Raw genomic sequence first — 22,496 nt, 5'->3', positions numbered from 1 at the left:
AATAGAAAGAAATGGTGTCTCAATGTTTATTAAAAGATTCTTTTTTTTCTCTGTGGGTTACAGAGCTTCTACGTTGCCACATCGTGTCAGTTGCGCAGGCTGGAAGCTGTGAGTCGCTCACCCATCTACACCCACTTCAATGAGACCGTTCAGGGTGCCAGTGTCATCCGGGCCTTTGGAGAACAGTCCAGGTTCATTCTGCAGTCCAATAAAAGGGTCGACTTCAATCAGACATCATACTTCCCTCGATTTGTAGCCACGAGGTGAGATGATATGTCTTTATACTGTAAAACCCTGACTGTTAATTTACAGGTCAGTAGGAAAACAACCACATACCCATTTGTTTATTTAAGTTTTTGCTGTATTCTTCTTGTTGCTGCAATGTCAAGAAGCCAAAACCCAAGTATATTACTCTTGTATAATGGGCTGTAACGATACATCTTACATTTTGAATCTTGTCTCAAGCAAACATCCTTCTTCCTCAATGTACTATCAATGTGCTTTCTACATTCTGAACATTTATTTACAAATCAATTGTATCCATATGACTTATTCACAGATGGCTGGCAGTAAATCTAGAGTTTGTTGGAAATGGTGTCGTCTTAGCAGCTGCAATTCTCTCTGTGATGGGGAAAAACACTCTCAGCCCAGGCATAGTTGGTTTGGCTGTGTCACACTCCCTCCAGGTAAGAGGTTCTATATCCACGCACACAAAGACAGACATACATAAACACATGCACACACACACATACACACACGCACTTTCTGTATATTCTGCTGTTGTTGCCAAACATCACTCCCCTCTGGCTACACAATCATGCAAAAACCATTACAGCCAGCCCATCCGTTTACATTAGAAATTGGGCAATGTGAGGTTTGCCATAGTGAAATGAAAGTAGAACACAAATGTGTATATTTGCACAATCCTAAACCACACATCATCGCCGCAGGTACGAAAATGTTTTAACGTGGACCGTTTGTTTTGGATGTTGCAGGTGACTGGTATCCTGAGCTGGATTGTAAGATCATGGACAGATGTAGAAAACAACATTGTTTCTGTAGAAAGAGTCAAGGAGTATTCAGAAACTGTTAAAGAGGTCAGCACAACTCCCAACATACTCTCTCTCTCTCTCTCTCTCTCTCTCTCTCTCTCTCTCTCTCTCTCTCTCTCTCTCTCTCTCTCTCTCTCTCTCTCTCTCTCTCTCTCTCTCTCTCTCTCTCTCTCTCTCTCTCTCTCTCTCTCTCTCTCTCTCTCTCTCTCTCTCTCTCTCTCTCTCTCTCTCTCTCTCTCTCTCTCTCTCTCTCTCTCTCTCTCTCTCTCTCTCTCTGCGCGCACACACACACACACACACACACGCACCCCCCCCACACACAAACACACATTATGGGATATTATTTTTTTGTCTTACTCAAGGCTCAAGGTTCAAGGTTGTACTTATTGTAACTATTGTTACATCTTGTGTACAGGTACATAAGAGTAAAACTTATTATGTCATTCTTTGTTTCCATTCCATTAGGGTGCTTGGAGTGTGGAGGACAACACCCTGCCTCTGAACTGGCCCCAGAGAGGTACCATAACCATCCAGGACTATGGACTGCAGTACCGCAAAGGCCTGGACCTCGCACTGAAGGGCATTACTTTGCATATTCAAGAAAGAGAGAAGGTAAGCTGTTGGTGTTCAAACACACACATTTTCACTTAAACTTCATCAATTATACTGCTGTTGAATAACTTTCTAAAATGTTCTTAAGAAAGATTATGTAGCGTCTAACTCTGAATACAAATCACCTAGGTTGGAATTGTGGGGAGAACCGGAGCAGGGAAGTCTTCACTGGCACTTGGAATCTTTAGAATCCTGGAGGCCGCCAAAGGAAAAATCTTTATAGATGGGATCGACATTGCTGAGATTGGACTACATGACCTCCGCTCACGCATCACTATTATCCCTCAGGTACTGCAGAGTTAGCAGCACAAGTTGACTGTTGATGTTGTGTAACAAGAGTAGCTCTGGCTGAGTCCCAGAAGCCCTTGGCCAGGGGGGGGATTCCCCTTTGGTTGAGTCAGTGGTGGTTTCCCATGCGGGAGACCTGGTGGAATCCTGGTGGTTACAATAGCCTCCAGTACGTAGTGCTTGAAAGACTTGATGTCCAATGTAAAATGAGCCACTCTAAGTTGCAATACCATGTGTACTACTAGGTCACACGCGAATTTTTTATATATATACTTTTTTATATGTATCAACGAATCGATTAACCACTTAAGTGTTATTTTATACTTCGTCACACAACGGTGTTGTGCAAAATAGTGAAAGTAGCATATCTACAAGCTCACATCGTGCTCACAAAGCTCACAAAGCATCGTGATGCTTTGTGAGCTTGCTACAGTATGTAGCTTGTAGCTATTTTCATTATTTATGCAACTTTTTGAAGTATTATTTGATTAGCTGTTAGCTGCACCCCTATTGTGAATGACAAAGTTTTTCTCCATTCCCAGGACCCGGTGCTGTTCTCAGGCTCCCTCCGGATGAACCTTGACCCCTTTGATGCCTACTCTGATGAGGAGGTGTGGAGCTCATTGGAACTCGCTCATCTCAAGAATTTTGTCTCCAATCTGCCTGACAAACTCAACCATGAATGCACAGAAGGAGGAGAAAACCTCAGGTATGAGAACATACGGCTCTATACAGTCTAATAATTTCAATGTTGGACACAGTGTCAAGTAGCCTTTCATTACCTGCTCTGCAAGCAGATCACAAGATGATAAGCCTGTACCTACGTAGTTGTTAAGTCTTTTTTCTGTGTCGTGGGCCGAAAATAACAGATCAACAAGCTCACAACACGGTGCATTGCAACACGTTGTCAGCTTGTAAATTGGCTGTTTTATGCTTTATACTGGCACGCAACTAAGTATACATCAAGGTTTAGTATCAGCAATGATACATCTGTGGTATTATAGAGAGTATTACTAATACTGTATACATCAGTTGGATATCGAGGCAGGTGCAAATAAACTGTTCAGAAACTCATGGTCTGATTTCCTCTCGTCCCTTTCTTGCCCTCCCTCTCCCACTAGTCTGGGTCAGCGCCAGCTTGTGTGTCTGGCCAGAGCTTTGCTGAGGAAAACCAAGATCTTAGTTCTCGATGAGGCCACTGCTGCCGTAGACCTGGAGACAGATACTCTGATCCAATCCACCATCCGCACACAATTTGAGGAATGTACTGTACTGACCATTGCCCATCGACTTAACACAATCATGGACTACACCAGGTACATTATAATCCACTAATCACTTTTAATCTCAACCTATCTCATCCCTGGTTAGAAGGCTTGTCTTTGCTGCCTGATACTGTAGCCGTCATGATATCAAAAGACTATACTGTATGTATGTATGTATGATAGTCTTCTAGGAATAATGGTTCTCAACCTTTTTAATTTCAATGACCCCCAGTTTGATATGCATTAGGCCACGAAAGCCCATTTTATACATTTATTTATTCATTTTAATCTCTGGGAACCCAATCTAGTGTTAATTTAACTAGTGTAAAAATGAAAACAAATGGATCCCTAAGGGTCCATTTGGTTCCTTTTGTACAAACCCATAAGGGTCATTTTGGTTTCTAACTATCAATCGTTTAGCTTGGGACCCCCTGGAACCCCCTCAAGGACCCCTGGGGGTCCCTGGACCCCACGTTGGGAAACCGTGGTCCAGAAGGTTCTTATATAATTAGATAACTGGCAACGCATATGAAAGTTAATTTTGGAAACCCAGAAAATCTCAACCCACTTATTCCACTTTTGTTATTGCTCCACAGGGTGATAGTTATGGACAAAGGCCATATCTCCGAGTCAGATTCTCCAGCCAACCTCATCGCACAGAGGGGACAGTTCTACCGAATGTGCCGGGAAGCTGGGCTGGTCTAGGTCTTATCGTCTGCACCGATCGCACAATATTCTGGTGTATGAACCTGGCACTTTCTTTCAGTGGCTCTCCAAAAAAAGAAAAGAAAAGAAAAATGTTGAATTGACCATATCAACTTTTGTGGCAGCTCAAATATCCACTCCATGAGGGCATTGGAGTGTCTACAGCCCAAGGACGAATCAACCCAAGGACGAGGGAAGCTGTGGATGCAGCCCCTATACATAACAGAAAACATACTGACAAAGAAAAAAGAAAGAAAAAAGACAATTATGCTCAATATCAAAGAGTGTAATTGAAACAGAGTATTGGGATTGTTGAATTTCAATCTGTAAATATTGTATATAGTAGTGAGAGTTGACAGATTATTCCATGAAAGGGTTAATTTCATTAGCACATTACAATGGCAAAAAGGTTCTCATTCGCTTCTGACTGGGAGCAAGTTAAGCTCGATTTATACTTTGCTGTACATCAGTGTCGCACGCCGAAAGTAGCCAATCTTCAAGCTCACAGTGCGTCTCGAATGCAATGTGTTGGGAGCTTGTAGATTTGATATTTTTGCCACGCGACACTGTGGTACGATGGAGTATAAATTAGGCATCACTTTGGTAGGCTTATTGCATTTTATGAAGCGTTTCTTTTTTTAATGAAGAATACGGTACATTTCTTGATGTTGACCTTTTAGGTCTAAATCTTAAACTTTGTTCTCACACTCCATTGTCCTATTTCACATAGGAAACGAAAAAGCAACCACTGTGTAATTACACAGTAAAGTCCAGTGTTAATTTAACTCGGAAGAGTGTACAAATGTAACATTTGTACTCTCTTCTGAGTTAAATTAACACAAAGGACTTTACTGTATATAAATCCGTCCACACCTATTCTATTTCCATCTGCTACAATCTGGGACGTGCAAATAATCCTTTGACACACTAACCTTCAAAAGCTGACCTGGAAAACCCAAAAGTAAAGTTTTCAGCGCCTGGGCTCAGAAGGGCTCATTTGAGGTTTTTAAGTCAGGGAAAAGAAGGAAAACATTGAAACGTGCCAAGACACTAGCAAATGCCCAGCTATGTTGTGGCCTTTGTTTATTTCTGTCAAAGTAAACATATAAAACAGTTGATACTGAGCTGGCTAGGCAGAGGCAACCGGACCCCTGGTGTGGGGGGGAAACCACCACGAATGAAGAGAATGCTTTTTCAAAACAATGGTGATAATTCTATGTGAGAATGTGCCAAACACACACAGATGCACGCACGTGCACACACACATGCGCACACGCACCCACGCGCACACACACAAGCATACACACACACACACGCACACGCACACGCACGCACACACACACACACACACACACACACACACACACACACACACACACACACACACACACTACATACTGTATAGAGGAAAGGAGACTATTTCTTTATGTGAGATCAGTTCTCAATCTTGAGGTGACAAACGTTACAATTCAATGTCAGTATTGTACCTCTGGTGCTGGTATGAAAAACTGTAAATAGTGAGTCTTCTTGTTGACTATTATTCTTATTTTAGAGATACATATGGACTTTTCAAAGAGAAGTGATTTTTTTTATTATTCTTGTCTTACTGGTTTAGACAATGTATTCAAAGAGAGGCTATGCATTATTTATGTCATATGACAAAATGTATTAAAGTGTCATTACAATTCTAAAGATTGTGTTATATTTATACTTTTTATATCAAGCTGTTTGTCTTGTCTGTAACATACTTCATGCTGGTATTAATAAAACTTGAATAAAAAAAATGATGTGCTTCATGTCTGTTTAAAGTCTGGAGAATAACCCAAATAGAATATATCACACACACACACACACACACACACACACACACACACACACACACACACACACACACACACACACAAATGATTTACCCACCAATACTCAAATTACCCAGAGGTTTAAATTAATTAATTAATATCACTAGAATCTGATTTGAAATATGGAAATTGTCTCTTTAAGGAAGCATTACAAATTACCCCATGAGAAATAATTAATTTTAAATGCATTTAATTGACTTCTTAATTACTGGTGGGTGATGGCCTTGATTGACTGGCGTCTATGCAACTTACTGCAGATTTTTTTTTTCACGTAATAAACTTAGAATACATTTGATTTTTATAGTTGAGGGAGCTATTTTGTTTGTTTTTGTTACAGGACAGTCACAGTGCAAAATCCAGCCACTAGGTGGGAGGAGAATCTTAGCCATTTTCCTCAACCTGGTGGTCAAGTAAGAGAAAGGTGACGACAGTAGAAGGGTGCCATATTTGCCTTCATAATATTGCATATAAGTACGATTAAATACATCCCCACGCCCCCCTCACAAGTTATTAAATAATAAATATGTTGGGAGGTGCACAGTATATAAAACTATTATTGAATCAAAATTGGTCTTTATAAAAAATCATATTGAAATACATTTTATATATTTATTTTCATAACTATTAGCTACTTCTTATTACTTGGAAATCCACAACCGGAATTCTAGTTAGACTCCATACGTCATCCATGCGCGACATACACTGGTCGTTTGCATTGTTTACATTCGTTGCAATGGCGACCATCACAGAATTGAAGTGCGGTAAATATGCTTCATTTTCTTGTTTACAGAAGTACGGTTTTTAACTAACTATCACAATCAGTGTTCTCTTATTTACTGCGTACAGATGGACGAAGATGGCCATTCATGTAAAAACGACATACCATATGGTGGTCAAAAGTACTCTTTGCTTCAGTAAAAGTATATACCATAGCCTTAGATCAATACTATCGTAGATATATTTTATGGACTTTGACGTTTTTATATCTATATCGTAGATACGAAAGTAAAAGTCAGACATTACAATTACTATTAAAATGTTGTCAAAATGTTACTTACCAAAATTGTATGACTATTGGTAGGGCATTCCACATTTTTGACATTTTTGAAGTAGTTTGACAGGTACATGACCAAATGCAAACTTGTTTTTTTTGTTTTTTTTTCAGCTGTGAGAGAAACGCTGGAATCTCGTGGCGTTTTGAGCCAGTTGAAGGCTCGCATCAGAGCAGAGGTGTTCAGCGCGCTGGATGACCAGAGCGAGACTCGACCCACATTGTCCCATGAGAACCTGCTCATCAACGAGCTCATCCGCGAGTACCTGGAGTTCAACAAGTACAGGTACACGGCTTCAGTACTTACAGCGGGTGAGTCAAATATAGCTGAATAACCACTGTATTCAATTGTTCAACGGAGAAAACTAGCGCATCACTGAAAAATCACTGACACAATCATTATTATCTGAGCTAGGCGGTTCACGTTGACCTACTACAATATGACATTCAGGCCAGGGGTGGATTAAATTGGTCAAGATCCCCCTGGACTACACTGCAACCCCAATAATCAATAATCATGCATGTGTCAGACTGTAGTGTAGGTCAACAAAGTATTAGAAAAGAAAAAGTGCAGCAAATCTAGACACCTGAGGATTCAGATTGAATACTTCACTAACACTAATTAGAATACCTGAAGATTTCCATTAACTTTCAGTTCAACACAATGCACTTCCACAATACAATAATTACAAACAACCTGTAGGCCTATGACCTAATCAACCAGTAGAGTAGGCATATAACCTAACCCATTGATTCCCAGCCATTTTTCATTTCAAGAACACCCCCCCCCCCCTTTTGAGTTGCATGCTTGTAGATCCGCTATTTTTCACTATTTAAAAAAAATGTTCATTAATTTAATCATAATTGATGAAAAGTTTGAAATAATTGCCAGACTTTAACTCAGTTGGTTTTCGCAGAATCCGGCCAGCCTGAACTTCCTCTAGACAGACAGTTCTTGGCGAATGAATTGAAAGTAGTGGAGGACACAAACTCCAAATCTGTGTAAGTTCAAGGTTTTGGGGAATAATAAAATCTAAAAAAAGTAAATATTATTGTTATTATTACTTTTTATTTATGGATGAATTGATTCATTCATTCAATTAAATACACAAATTGGGCTCTTTTCCTCATGTCAGCTGATACAATTTTCTTTTCCAGGCCCCTCTTGTATGGCTTGGTGTCCCATTTCCTGAGCAGCACAGGTGATAACGGAGGGAAGGTGTTTCTCCGAGGTAACTCTCTCCCAGTGGGTCTTAAGGAGCCCAGCAACACTCTGCCTGGACCTGATACGTAAAAGTTGATGTAAAAGTTGTAGCAATGGAATTTTTATGTCCAGCAGTGGTTCTCAAAGTGCAGACATATAGGTGTCCCTCAAGGACCCCCAGGGGTCCTTGAGGGGGTTCCAAGGGATCCAGCATAATGATTAATAGTCCAGCATAATGATAGATAGTTAAGAACCAAGTGGACACTTATGTCTGTAAATTGACTCTTACGGGTCCATTTGGTTCCATTTGTACACTGTCAGAGTTAAGGGGGTCCGTGGCCTAAAATGAATACCAAACTGGGGATCTTTGAAATGATTTTCAAAAAACACCAAAGATGTAGTTATGATACTGCATACTTAATGTTATTTTCATATAAAATCCATGATTATGATTATAAGTATGCATTATCATAACTACATCTTTGGTGTTTACAACACACCAAACCGTTTGAAAATTGGATGAAAATTGAGCACGCTATGGTTATTTCAATTGTACATGACTGTCGCAAGATGGCCGCGGTTGAGCTACGCTTGTGACGCCCCCTTGAGCCATCTAGCCTTTCTTCTATGGCCTCAACACTCTGTTACTGACAACAAGATTATATAATATCTGGTTTCCCTGTGGTAACCCATACTATGTTGCCCCAAAATGTTTCCCATGGTCGTATTTCAATGTAGCATTCAGGCATTAGAATATGGAATAATAATTCTGCTACAATGAATATGAATGAAGTCTTTGAACTGTTATTATTGAGCTGTTGCCAAACGTTCCCAGAGGGCCAATTTACACCTATCTTATGTGTTTTTTGTTTGTGTGAACTTTAAAAATGGGGATATTTTGTGTGTTTTAGACTCATTGCGAATTGCTTCTGCTCCCAGTGTTTTCTGAAACACAGAGACAAAAATGTTTAGGTTATATTTGGTCTTTTTGTACTGTCCTTTAAAATATCTTTCTTTTGGTATTACATTTGTAATAAATATTTTTATATTGCTGAATCATTTATCGATGTGATGTTGCTGTTCATCTTTGCACCACATGGTGGCAACCTCACCAAAGAGGTTGCTGCATAATAGTCTTAGTAATCATACTTTGGGAATGTTTCAATATCAAGAATTGATAGCCTTGTCATTTCTCACGGCGGTAATATATTTACTGGTGATTCTCCGTCAGATGTCTAACCTCACTTATAAACTTTCAGTTGTGGCAACCTGGGGAAATTCTATTCTTATGATGTAGTCTGCGTAGGATTCCCTTAGTTCTCAAAGTGGGGTCCCCAGCAAAATGTGTAAATATATCATCAAAATCAGTTTAACCTGACATTTTTGAATATTTGTAAAACATTTTAATAACGCAAATCATGTATCCAGATGGGAGTCCGCAGTCAAATATTAATTTGGAGGTCCCTGACATGAAAAAGTTTGAGAACCACTGCCTTAGTTGGCCTGTAGGGCGTAGCGAGAGAATGGTGAGCACCCTCCAAGGTTGTTACTATTGGTTTGCAGGAAACGGGACAAATGAGTCAGAGCACAGAGGTTACCAGATGTTATGTAGTCTCTAAAAAGCTCCACTCACTTGTTATGATGGTTCCTTAGTCTTACTACCTCAAAGTGTATTGCCTGACTGCCTCTGTCCTCCATTTGACAAAATCTTCCTGTGGGGAGCTGGCTGAATTAAGTTTAATTGATGCTACCTGGTGTATCCAGGCCCAAGGAGTACAGATTGATAATCCAGTCTGCATGTACTGTATTTAGACCCTAGCTGCAATCGGCTGCTTTCTGTCGCTCTCTACTGTGCTTCGACTTTTCCATGGGGCAGCTCTGGAACGCTGGCTGTGAAGTTCTAGTGACGTCCATGTGTGGCCCATAGCCAGTGCAGGTCACACAAACATCTACTGTGGCCATAAAAGGGAACTTGACATTCTTATCTCACTCAAAGGGTGACCCAACTTAAAGCACAAACTGGAAGTGATCATCTGTAGTGCTGGCCATTAATCATTTTTAGTTCAACTCCAGATAATTATTTTAGGACTGACACCCCCTTTTCACAATCTACTGTATGTCTCAGTTACTTCAAGGTTTAATAAGCTGTCTTTATCCTATCTCATTTTGATGTATTTCTCTATTTCATGATTAACATTAATTTATATAAAACACATTTTTATTATTAATTCATAATTATAATATAATTAATTGATAATAAAAGGTAGGGTATGTGATTTTCTTTTACTAAGTTACTAACTTACTAATAAGTGTTAAATAGCTCTATATTGTGACTCATTGTTATAGAATATTTGTTCAGTAACAGGAGTCGCCCTGTTCTTTAGTAAACAGAAAATGCTTTTTCAGGTCAGGATAGCAATTTTATCCAATTAGGAGAGAGAACTCACACAGGATACAGATTAAACAAGTGAAATTGGAAGTGGTGACACTAAAATTTAAACTGATAAATGGGTACTCTCTCCTGAAATTGGCAACTCCTGAAAATGTATTTTCTGTTTATTAAAGAGCTGGAGAGACCCAGGTTACTGAACAAACACAGCACGTTTTGTTTTAACCATAACATATCACTTACCCTACTTTTAAAAAGTAAAATCAGTAGGGGACCTCATTTGGTTAGTATATTTAATCAGACAGCTCAGGTGGCTTTAATATTTTGTATATTATGTCTATAGGGGTAAGTAGCTGTAAAGATAAGTAACTACTAACCACACACAGTGTCTGCAGGAAGAGTAGCTGTTAATGTATCCAATGTGTTTATACACTTTCCCTAATTCATTGCTTTTAAGTCCCAGCATAAGTTATAACATAGTTTTGCTGTACATGCGTATGTTGGGAATAGAGGCACTAGAAATAGTACTCTGGTGCATCTCTTGACCTCCATGCATACATCATTCTCAGAACCCACGTCTGCTCCAGACCAAAATGTATTTTTAGGCCTGCTAGTAGCAGGGCCCTAAGGATGGCAATGTTGGTCTGTGTGTCTGTCTGTCTGTGTGTCTGTCTGTCTGTCTGTCTGTCTGTCTGTCTGTCTACCCAAACAAGATATCTTGAAAACTAATGGTTAGATTGCTATAGAATTTACTATGCATCAACATGCTCTGTAGATGTTAAACCCTACCGATTTTGGATGGATTGCAGTATTAACCCTACTGGTGTTGGTGATCAAATGCATGGCATTTTCTAAAGCCTTCTTCAGAGAATATACAATATATGGAGCTTTTAGACTCTCATAACAATGGTTATAGCCCTTAGGCGCCCAGTTTATTCACACCAGATATGAATACTCTTGGAAACAGCTATATAAGCAGTGGAAATTGAATGGCTGCTGTTTTGTATTTGGCAGGTTAAATAGGTTGCATTACTCCACTGTATAAATTGGTTATGTGTAAGAAACAGCTGTACAAATACTATTGGGTACAATGGTGTCTCACAGCAACAGAGTGAACAATTATTTCTGGTTCAAATTAACATGCATTTGCAGTCCATTGGTGTTTCACTCTAGAATTTGGCCTTCTGTGGCCATAATAGTGGAAACTATGATGAGAATATGCAACTTATTTATGCAATAGATGTGTCAATTTGACAATATTGTAAATCTAGTACATCACAAACACATTGGTCCGTTAGTGTTCCGGATAATTAATCACAACAGGTGTCTGCATCACAGTGGCTATTTTGTCAGTCAGGCAGAACATCACTATAAAACATGAGCATAACTAAAACAACAATTTAGCTTGTATACTAAAAGGCCTGAGCCTTTGTGCTCCATTAGCACAGAACAAGCGACTGACTAGCTATATGTTGGTTGGTGACCACACCACTGAAAGGGTCTGGGAGGACGCCTGGTGCCACCAGGAAAATGTCAGACCTAGGTGTCTACCAGGGACCGGCAGGGTTGACCTGGCAGCTCAGGTAAAGTCCCTTGGTGTGCCCGTCCTAGGCGGCTCACCAGTGTGCTTCGTTCTGTGAGGGGGGTCTCAAGATTGGAGTGACGGTACCCTCACTAACTCCGCTGTCATTTCCCATCTGCTGGGTAGCTCTGAATTTCATCATGGAGGCCACCGCTGAGGCTATCGTGGTGGAGGCTGTCGAGGTGGATCTCTTCCGCATCCTCCTCCTCCTCCTCCTCATTGTAGAACCTAAGCACTAAACTGTTAATGGGTCGACTCCTTCGATAGGTCCCACCTAAAGGTGTCGGTTGTCTTTGACAACCCCATCACCCAGCACATAGTCCCTCAAATTGAACTCAAACAATAATTTATACTGAAAGTCCCATGAACCTTGCCACTTCACTCGCACAGAACTGGTAAGGGGTAAAGCGACCGACTCCTTCAGTCAGTGAACCTGTACAAGGCTCCGCATAAATATTATTTATGCAGAGCCTTACATCTATTTTTCAAAACTAGATGTCCTTAAGTGGCTTCCCCGTCTACTGTAAGTGTAATCATCAAAAGATGTTTATATTGACACCAAATCCACACCCTCTTCTTGTAACTGTGCAGTTTTATTCTCTTTATTCATTGCTTCATTAAACTGGTCAATGATGATGCTCCAGCTCAGAGAGCCAAATGTTGGAATGTATTTTGGCTGGACCTCAGGACAAAATCCTCCTGACAGCATAAACTGTGTCTCCCTTCTTCCACTTGAACCCTTCAGATATTCAGGCTCCTGTCCTCCTTCCTTGCATGGATAATCACATGGTGATAAGGAATTTGAGATATGACCTTGCCACTGATGGTAGAGCGCTGAAGGATGGTATTGAAGTAAACTGAAATAACTTAGAGAACAAATTGAGTGAGTGAATTGATAGCCCATCATCACACTGAAGGCGTGCACTGACGTATTTAAAAAAAAAGAACTTAACAAATGCCAGCCATAGACAGATATACAATATAGTTTCATTGAGCTGCTGAGTGATATACCCATCATGTCCATTCATGGGCCAGCAGGTTTATCATCTGTGACAGTTACCGTAAACAACAAGTAAATAAGTTATCCTCATAGAAGCAACATTGTTTGTTTGAGCAATGCTTGCGCTGCTGGACCATATTTAGACACTGGGGCCTGGGGTGCCTGGCTGTGCTACACTCTCAAAGTAACACGGAAAGCAGCCGAGATTCCATACAGACCCCACTGTCCTTATATGGCACACACTGCAACCTCTGTTCAGTGTATCTCTCTCTTTTCCCCCCTCCTCCGTTGTCTGTCTCCCTACCTCCCTTCCCCTTTCTCTTCTCCTGTCATGTTCTTTCCCCCTCCCTGTCCCTTCTTCTCTTGCAACCTCTGTCTTGCTCACTCACTTCCTTTCTAGTCTTCGTGTCTTCCAGTGCCTCACCATCCCACCACCCTCACCTCCTTGATGATGACCAGAACGAGAGCCCAGTTCCTCGAGGTGCTGGGTCTGTCATTTGGTTTCACATGCATACCGGCGGAGCACAGTGCGTCTCTGGCGCAGAACAGGCCCAGGCCATCAAACAACAGCTTGATTTATTGGACCAAATAGAACACTGTCCTTATATAGGAAGTTCCATTGGAAAGACGTTGTAGTGGGAGGTGGGAATAGGGGGTTGAATAGTGGAATGCAATGTGCAGCGATCGAAGACACTTGCGTTAGATGTGCACCTTACCTTCACAGATACTCATACACACACACACTTGGGAATGCACACGCACATTCCAGCGGTGTGTATCAGGGGAATCTCTCCAAATGAAGATGCTGTGGGGGATCCCTCTGCAGAGGACAGCTTATTTTCCATATGAGGACTGTCCCTAATCCTTGAGTGGCAGTAGAGGATTGTAAAACCTCCAGAATTTATACTACTAGACCTGTGCCACACAGGTCTAGTAGTATAGGAGGTTTTACAATCCTCTACTGCCACTCAAGGATTATGGACAGCTGTGTCCATCGAGCACCGGCCTACTCAGGAACGATGCAGGTTGGGAATGATGCAATACCCGTTATACCCATCGCTAGAGTACCCATTGTTACTGTCTGTCTGTCTGTGTCCCTTTTGTGCCCATATATGGAGATGTCTGTCTGTCTGTCTGTCTGTCTGTCTGTCTGTCTGTCTGTCTGTCTGTCTGTCTGTCTGTCTGTCTGTCTGTCTGTCTGTGTCCCTCTTATGCCCATATATGGAGATCTCTACATCTGTCTGACCTTGTCCCTTTTATGCCCATATATGGAGATCCCTGATGTTATCAGTATATGGCCATATATGGGCATGCCCACGTATGGGCATATCAGGGGGATCAGCAGTTCTGGGAAGCCCTTGTGCAGTGGTAAACGTCTGTGGAGAATGTGTGGAGGATGTCTGAAGTACAAACTGACCTTGGAAAGTAGACTGACTGGTGTGGGGAATTTACCAAATCAAGCTAAGGCTGGGGTTGGCATGGCATGGCAATCAATTGGCTCATTTGGGCCACGGCCAGAGCCTTTTCTGGTGGTTCTGGACAACCGCCTATCCGACCGACTCGACGCTGGGCACTACACTCCCTCGGGTCATCTGCGACTTGTGTGCCGAATTTGAAGTCGGTAGGTCAAATATGGATTACAGACGTACACACTTACAGAGATTAGGTGCATTTATTGTAAGATGTGGGACTCGGTTACATAATCTCCTAAATGTATAAGGGCAGATCCCATAACCTCTAGGCCTTAAGGGTTTGGGGATTTGATCGCCAAAACTATTCATGGGCCCAATTTGGTGTGGGAGGAGTTTATGCAATATGTGGACCTCGTGGTAAACCCAGTGTCACAAAAAAGTATGGCATGTTGTGCAGACTGCTGTTTTAAATTGAATGGTGAAAATAATAAACATTGCATTAGTTTTGACTCATCATAGACTATAATTTGGATTGGTCATTATCATTTAGCAGTTGGTCATCGGTTTCATCCCACTGTCTCTCACTATCATGTGGGGTCAATATATATATATATAATTGTTTTTCCCCAATACAATTGATTGATTGATTGATTGATTGACTGACTGATTGGTTGACATTTTTATTGGAAACATTTCAATATTAGATGTATATAGCCTTCATGTAGGCCTAAATAATATTATGCACTCATACCAGGCATTATAAGCTATCTTTGTACAATATTTGTACAATATTTGTCAAAGGGATATAATAAAGGACATAATAAAGTCTAAGAGCTTATTCCATTGTGGTCCTTTGGGTGTGTGTGTGTGTGTGTGTGTGTGTGTGTGTGTGTGTGTGTGTGTGTGTGTGTGTGTGTGTGTGTGTGTGTGTGTGTGTGTGTGTGTGTGTGTGTGTGTGTGTGTGTGTGTGTGTGTGTGTGTGTGTGTGTGTGTGTGTGTGTGTGTGTGTGTGTGTGTGTGTGTGTTTGTGTATGTAACTAAGCACACAGTAAGAATAAGCTGATAAGTCTGTAAGTGCAGGTCCTAAATCTGTCCGCATGTTGTCATGATGAAAAAAGTGTCTATATGACTTTTCTCATGCAGCAACAAGATGTGAGCTATGGTGGAAGTACATTTACTCAAGTAGTCCTACTGTAAGTACCATTTTGAGGTATTTTTACTTTACTGGAGTATTTCCAATTTTCAATACTTTTACTTCTACTCCACTACAATTATTTGAAAATGTTAGTTACTAGTTGCTTTGTAGATTTGGATTATTGTTAAAAAACATACATTAACCACCAGCCCTATACTATGGCTATTTGAAAATAGCCGATCTACAAGCTCAAGCGACATGTTGTGAGCTTGTAGATCTGCTATTTTCAAAGGATTTTATACATTTGGAAACTTGCAAAATGTGACATTCTGCATAATGAGTACTTTTACTTTTGGTACATTTTGATACCAATAGACCCCTTAACAGACGACGTCACACTGATAAGAACCAGTATGCGTGCAACCAGTATGCGTGCAATGAAACCCATTCTGTCAGGTCTCGCTAGGATGCGCAAAGCAAAGCAAAGCAAAGTTTGTTGTTTACCCAGGGTGTCGGACTAAGCACGAAGCTTGTTTCCAGCCGGACCCTGCATGGAAGCCTTGCTCAAAGGCTATTCAGCGGTGATTCATGATTGATGTGATGAATTGGGGAATCGAACTAGGGACCTTCCGGTATCAAGGCCGCCCCTCTAACCACTAGGCCACCGCTGCCACAGCGCCTCACCAGCCAACACACAAGAGGGGGTTGGGGTGTGCTGAAACCAGCGCACCCCGAAACAACAGGTTGAGAATTGATTGCATGCAACAATCACCTGTGCATCCAGTCTCAATATTGGTAAACAAATAATTGGTCTATACTTGTTACCAATACTGCACTTTTACTCAAGTAAATTTAGAATTCCGGACTTTTACTCGTAACAGAGTATTTCTACATTGCAGTATTGATACTTTTACTTAGGTAAAAATGTGAGTACTTTTTCCACCACTGGTCTCCAGTCACAGTGCTGTGTGTGTGCGCATGGTGGATGCTGCTGATGATAGACGGGATGAAAGAGGAGGATCTACTCCGTACTGCTCCACCCCCCTCCCTCGCTGTTTAAATGGTAAGACCCTGTATTTTATCAGGGTCATTTGGTCTGTGCGTTTGTGGAGTACCTGCAGCAGTCCAAAGTACCCCCTGGCCCCTGACCAGACTAACATCATAGATTATGTAAGTATATTCGCACTTTCTACGACGTGGTTCGCTTCCTGCATGGTGATGTTGGAATGCACTTCCACTTGCGGCTATAGACGCGCATCCTGCACTGAGCACAGAGAGCCTGTCGCTTTTTGTTTCTCTATTACAGGGGTCTTCAACGAATTTCAGGCCAAGGACCCCCTAGCTGAGAGAGAGATGAAGCAGGGACCCCCAATACATATTGTATAAACCAGATTAAACTTTTTCAGATAGATTCATAGACGTGTTTGACAGCACTATCAGTGTGTAGCGTTGTGTTGGATTCGTGCTAGTGTGTATTTTAAAACCTAAAAACTTGTACTTGGTCTGCTCTTTATTCCCTCTACACACCAAACCTCTTTGCCGAAAATAGCTGATAAGCTCACAACGCCTTGCTTGTGAGCTTGTAGATCTGCTATTTTTGGATCATTTTCCCTTCAGAATAGGGATGCTAGCCTAGGGTTCAAGTGGTTAATGTAAAAAAAGAAAAAAAGAGAGATCCTATCACAGAAAGATGTGGTGGACCCCCTAGGAGTTCCGGACCCCCTGTTGAAGACCCCTGCTCTGCTATTACTCACAAGCAAAAACATGGTAAACTTTTAAGAATTTTGGATGATAGTGCTACTCATAACATTTCAGCTATGTAATTAGCCTAATGGTCAAATGTTTTTTCCTAAACATTGGTGTTTTGTAAACATTGTTAGCAACATGGAGCCTCTGCTTCTATATATAGGCTACTCTACACTTGACACATATTTGCTACTTTTTTGGATTTTGTCAGTGTAAACAAGTGACTGTTTGACAGTCAAATATTCCCCCCAAAAAACAAGTTTCCCTCTGGTAACTGTAGCATGTTTGATCATGTTTTCAGCTGTAGATGTATTCTCTCCCCTATCACAGAGGGAAGTTGGTTAATTATCTGAGAAAGAACTGCATGATGCTACTGACCATGGAGCTTCCTGCTCTCCAAATATGGATGTGTTGCTGAACATTGTGTGGGTTTAAACTGATGACAGACATGAGAATTGAATCCTCTTAGTTTGCAGGGAAATGCCATTATCAGAAACTCTTAAGTTGTTATAGCACTGTATGGCATCACTCTTATTGTAGAAGGTTCAGCATTGAATTTCTCAAAAGCGTATTGACTCCTCTCCCACTTTATACATTATTTTCTATTGCTGCTCCTATACAGTAAGCACACTCACATGATTATTCACCAGACACATATAGATTGGTTCTGAGTTCAGAATCAGTTGTCCAGTGTGCCAAAATGCCACAAATGAGAAAGAACAAAGCATAATCCATGTATGTATTGTAGCCAATGGCATCATGATGTTCTGGACTGCCTGTCCTTATCTTAAGACAGGTAATTCATGCAAATGTGATAATTGTAATGAAATATACTGATGTCATTGTTATATTACTTGTAATATTGTATCCAAACAAGGCTTTTCCATAATAGGAATGTGATTGAGGTGTTGTGCAGTCATCATTTTGTATTTAAAAGATTTACATTAACTGTTGATAGGGAAACATGTCACAACTAACACACAGGCCAAAAGGCCACTTTGTAGCCTTCGTACATCTCCAGAGCAGAGAGCTCAACTCATTCTGATCATTTAGTTTATTTATTTATTTTGCGTTACAGACTATGCACAACGGATTTGCTCAGACACTTGTTGAGAATCATGTTACGATAGATCAATAAAGACTCTGGATAACTTCACTTAAAGGTCCTTACTAATGGTCATTATAATATGGTACAATTTTTGTTTACGCCGTCTGTGTCTCAGAGGAGGACTGTGGACAGTTCAGAAACCCGCCTACCAGAGACATCATCGAGGGGGAATCCAAGCTAATAGAAACTGCTGGCTTTCTAATCCTGGAAAGTTAGCATGCTGTAATGGAAGCCATTGTTCTAGCGTTAATAAAAAAAGTGAAAAAGTAAAAAAGAAATCCTGCCTAATGATGATGTCACTGGTAGGCGGCTTTTCTTAACTGTCCACAACCCTCCTATGAGACCCAGACCAAGTAGAAAAGAATTGCACCATATTATAATGAGCATTAGGACCAATTATATGAAGATAGGTTGAAAATGGGTGAAGTCATCCTTTAATTAGTTGTGCACCTGTGTCATGCACCAAAAATAGCAGATCTACAAGCTTTCAACACATCTAAGAAATGGCGTGCAACCAACTCCAAGTATACATCAGGCATCTGAAGGACTAACCCGGAGACACCAGAACACACGGATCTTCTCTTAAATATTGAATCAGCAAACACTATTAACATTTTGATGCAACTGTGTCTGTTTTGACTCTGATGAAGACACAGCGGCGTCAAAACATTGGTTGTGTTTGCTGATTAAATAGGATTAACAGAAGATCCGTGTGCTCCAGTGTCTTTCTCTGTGTTAGACCTAAGTGAAATTACCCAGAGTGTTAGAGTACATGTATTGACATAGGTTTGGCTACCAACTAGGCCTTGCTTTTAATAAATAAGTTAAGAATATTAGGATTAAAGTATCAAGGAATCCCTCAGTATTATGTATTAAACTTCCAAGGCCTTAAAAACAAGGCTCCAAACATCCCAAAACAAACTTGTAAGGCTACTTCTTGGCCTCAATCACAAAACCCATCTAACCCCTGCTCATTTTGCTAGGATTGGATGGCTTAGGGTTGAGGACAGAGTACAGCAACTTGCTATGGGCCTGGTCTTCAAGATACACCACAACATTGGGATCCCCCTGTATTTGTCAAAATACTTCAAAAATGTTAATGAAGTCCATGATCATAACACCAGAGGCAGCTCCACAAATCATGTTCAACCCAGATTTGGCTCAACAAAGGGAATGAACTCGTTCTCATGCTATTCATCAAAAATGTGGAATGCCCTACCAAAAGGAGTAAAGGAGTGTAAAACCCTACTCACTTTCAAAACTGCCCTAAAGATACACCTTCAGGAGGCTGCAATTCAAAAATGGCCCCTGTCCAAGTCCTAACCTACCCCAACCTACTCCCCTACCCCCCTCTCTCTTTCTTCTTTTGTACATATTTTTCACTCTTCATACCAGTAACCTGTAAACTGATTGTATGACATTCTGTATAGTAGTGTGTATCTGTCTGTCTCTTATGTCATCATGATTTGTGTGCATGGGGATCTCATCTTAAACAAGCTCAGTGCTTAATGAGTTTTCCAGTTTAGTAGACCTTGTATTGTGAATTTGTACTTCCATGTACTGTTCTCATGTCTTACTAAATAAAGTACATCAATCAATCAATACATCAATGTATTATGGCGGTGAGCTGTCTAGAAGAGGGTCTGTTTGTTTGTCCAGACCGGGGTTAATCTTGCAAACCGCTGGACCAATCAGTGCCTCATTTGTTGTTGTGCATGCTGCCAATAGGCCTTGAAACTACCTCCATGCCTTTTCACATGTTATGTTTTAATATTTCAATAATTTCCATTAATTTCATCTTCTCACTGCAACAGTACTCATCCTGTGAATAGGGACACTTTCATTGTGTATCCTCCTCCTCTCTCTGCCAACCTTATGTCACGTTTTCAAGTTGAAGATCTTTTGGTGATTGACACAATCGTATGACAAAGTAGTTGTGTTGACAAACAATCTTCTGACACCATCCTTTAAAGTCTGATCTAATCAAATGGTATCAAACTGTGACTCCATCAAACCTCCTCACTCAGACATGTCTTCAACATACACTGGAAGAAAGATGTGGTCAGTGACACGACAGGGGGGGTCGGCTATTTGCACTATTTTGAAAGTAAAACATTATTAAATCATTTATTTATATATTTAAGTTGTCATATTTCTTTTAATTCTTCATACAGTATGTTCCAATGTTCAATGCCAAAGACACAATTAAATTGTTTATCGCAATTATTTGACAATTAATCGTCATGTAAAATGTCATGATCACAGCCATAATTGTGATACAGTGGGGGTATAAGGAAGGATCCTGAGCTGACAGTGGCCCATGATTTTACATGGGTGAGTGTCACTCAGGAAGAGTCCACTTACTTTTCACAGGAAATACAGTAGTTGATTATCAATGGATCAGCTGGCCTTTTCCGCTTGTACTATGGTTTAACTTGTGGATGTTACATAAGATAAAACAAATACATACAAAACCTGCACAATGGAAATAATGCTATGTGTTCTGTTTATTGTTATATACAATAAACAGAATGAGGCACATTATTTCCAGTGTGCGGACTGACTCTATCTTTTATTCATCTTAATTTATCCTGCACCTGGACAGTTTAAGTGGATGTGCTGCCATTCACTACTGTCTCTTGGCTTGTGGGTTTTGCCCGTTGATTGTGGTTTTCAGGTTTTTTACAAACATGTCCTGTTCCTTTTCTCTTTTTTTGCAGAAGTGACTCTATTAAGTGATTATTTATGCATTCTTCGTGGAGCCTAGGGGCATTTAGCTTGGTTGGTCCCAGGGGGCACATTTACAATCTTTCCCAGGAGGACCAGTGGCTTTTTTGCATAGTTCCCACTCATAAAAATGGTGTGCCAGTCTCACTGTGACAGACTTACAGTAGATGGAGGGAAGGATGGAGTAACAGGTCATGATAGAGTCTTTAAGCCAAATGTACACTTGTAAGTATAAATCATCCCTCAGGCTTTAGTGTAGTGAGCGACAGGGCCGAACCATTGCCAACAGACTAAAATTCAAGGTTTATTCTAAGCTTTGAGAAATATTAGAATGGTTAATTGGATTTAGTGGCTGTTTTAGTTGCAATGTTATTGGTGGCTGTTTCAGTCACATAGTGTATTATATAGGCTACATGTCTTGTACTATTTTGGACTTTGGCTTATGTAATCTTCCCATGCTCTTATTGAATGTAGTTGTGCATAAAGACATGACAAGCAGCAAAGCCCAGAATAGCTGCACCTGTTACTATTCTGGCTGAATAGAACCTCCCACCATACCACTCCCCTTCCTAGCATGTCCCAGGTACTGCTCTAAAACAGTCAGTGGCTGTAGCAGTGGGAGTAGATGGCAGCTAGGGGCCTCCATGATACATGAACATTAAAGCCCCTCCACCCACACACACCCACACCCCCCCTCAGACACTCTGCCTCCCTGTTATCATTTTGGAATAAAACGGCCAGGCCAGTGAGAGACATACTATTCCCTATATGGCCTTTGTTTGGAAGTTCACTTGCCTTGCTGTTTAGGTCCGCAGAAAAGAGTCCTGCTCCAGAGAAGCAGCCCATATATGGTCATCAGAACACGGGACTGAAATGAAGCCTCAAAGGCAGAGAGAGAGAGAGAGAGAGAGAGAGAGAGAGAGAGAGAGAGAGAGAGAGAGAGAGAGAGAGAGAGAGAGAGAGAGAGGTGAGAGAATGAAAATGGATGGATGTTAGTTGAGCAATGACTTTGTACAGTAAGAAATGAAAAGTGAGTTTCAGTGCTATTTAAATTTGCTTTTGAGTCATCTAGTGGTCTTTATACTATAGAGTAAATTAAAAGCCGTTTCCCAGCCTGGATCTAAATTAGGAAATGGTTTACTTGAAATGGTTTGTGTTTCCCTTGTGTCTCCCATGTGGCATGTGTGAAAGTGTACAGCTGAGAGGGGGGGGGGGGGGGGTGACTGGACTCCCAGATGGATGAAATAATATTAACTCCTTCAGTAACCACTGCTGTCAGGACACTACTTTACTGGGCTAGACTTGGAGATTCATCAGTGTTTGGTTCACCCTGCGTGCAATGTTAAAGTTGTACATCAACC

The 22,496-nt window shown here is 40.8% G+C and overlaps 3 protein-coding genes across 6 annotated transcripts in view; all 3 read left to right on the top strand.

Annotated features, from left to right (window-relative positions):
- abcc6a (ATP-binding cassette, sub-family C (CFTR/MRP), member 6a) overlaps nt 1-5,674 on the top strand; it is a 36,165-nt gene extending 30,491 nt beyond the window's left edge. The window contains exons 24-31 of the mRNA XM_084078218.1: nt 64-263; nt 560-686; nt 996-1,097; nt 1,518-1,664; nt 1,794-1,952; nt 2,495-2,661; nt 3,074-3,268; nt 3,814-5,674. Coding sequence (XP_083934344.1) covers nt 64-263; nt 560-686; nt 996-1,097; nt 1,518-1,664; nt 1,794-1,952; nt 2,495-2,661; nt 3,074-3,268; nt 3,814-3,922 — 1,206 coding nt within the window. The 3' untranslated portion in view covers nt 3,923-5,674. The remainder of the gene's footprint in view (nt 1-63; nt 264-559; nt 687-995; nt 1,098-1,517; nt 1,665-1,793; nt 1,953-2,494; nt 2,662-3,073; nt 3,269-3,813) is intronic.
- Nucleotides 5,675-6,479: 805 nt separating this feature from the next.
- cep20 (centrosomal protein 20) lies at nt 6,480-9,097 on the top strand. 2 transcript variants are annotated; one of them, XM_084075259.1, is made up of 5 exons: nt 6,480-6,542; nt 6,947-7,144; nt 7,750-7,834; nt 7,991-8,143; nt 8,654-9,097. In XM_084075259.1, exons 1-4 carry the CDS (start codon nt 6,515-6,517, stop codon nt 8,124-8,126), a joined length of 447 nt encoding a protein of 148 aa, XP_083931385.1. In that variant the 5' UTR covers nt 6,480-6,514; the 3' UTR covers nt 8,127-8,143; nt 8,654-9,097. The 2 variants fall into 2 exon arrangements, with proteins under 2 accessions (XP_083931385.1, XP_083931384.1); XM_084075258.1 differs by having other exon boundaries at nt 7,991-9,097.
- A 7,526-nt stretch (nt 9,098-16,623) lies between these two features.
- Nucleotides 16,624-22,496, top strand: part of myh11a (myosin, heavy chain 11a, smooth muscle) — a 43,795-nt gene continuing 37,922 nt past the window's right edge. For all 3 annotated transcript variants that reach the window (XM_084046168.1, XM_084046169.1, XM_084046170.1), the window contains exon 1: nt 16,624-16,724. The gene's annotated coding sequence lies outside the window, so the exon portion shown is untranslated. The remainder of the gene's footprint in view (nt 16,725-22,496) is intronic.

The sequence above is a fragment of the Gymnoscopelus microlampas genome (genome assembly GCF_963454915.1).
Source record: "Gymnoscopelus microlampas genome assembly, chromosome: 2".
Classification (NCBI taxonomy): domain Eukaryota; kingdom Metazoa; phylum Chordata; class Actinopteri; order Myctophiformes; family Myctophidae; genus Gymnoscopelus; species Gymnoscopelus microlampas.
This window is presented reverse-complemented; position numbering and strand designations above follow the sequence as displayed.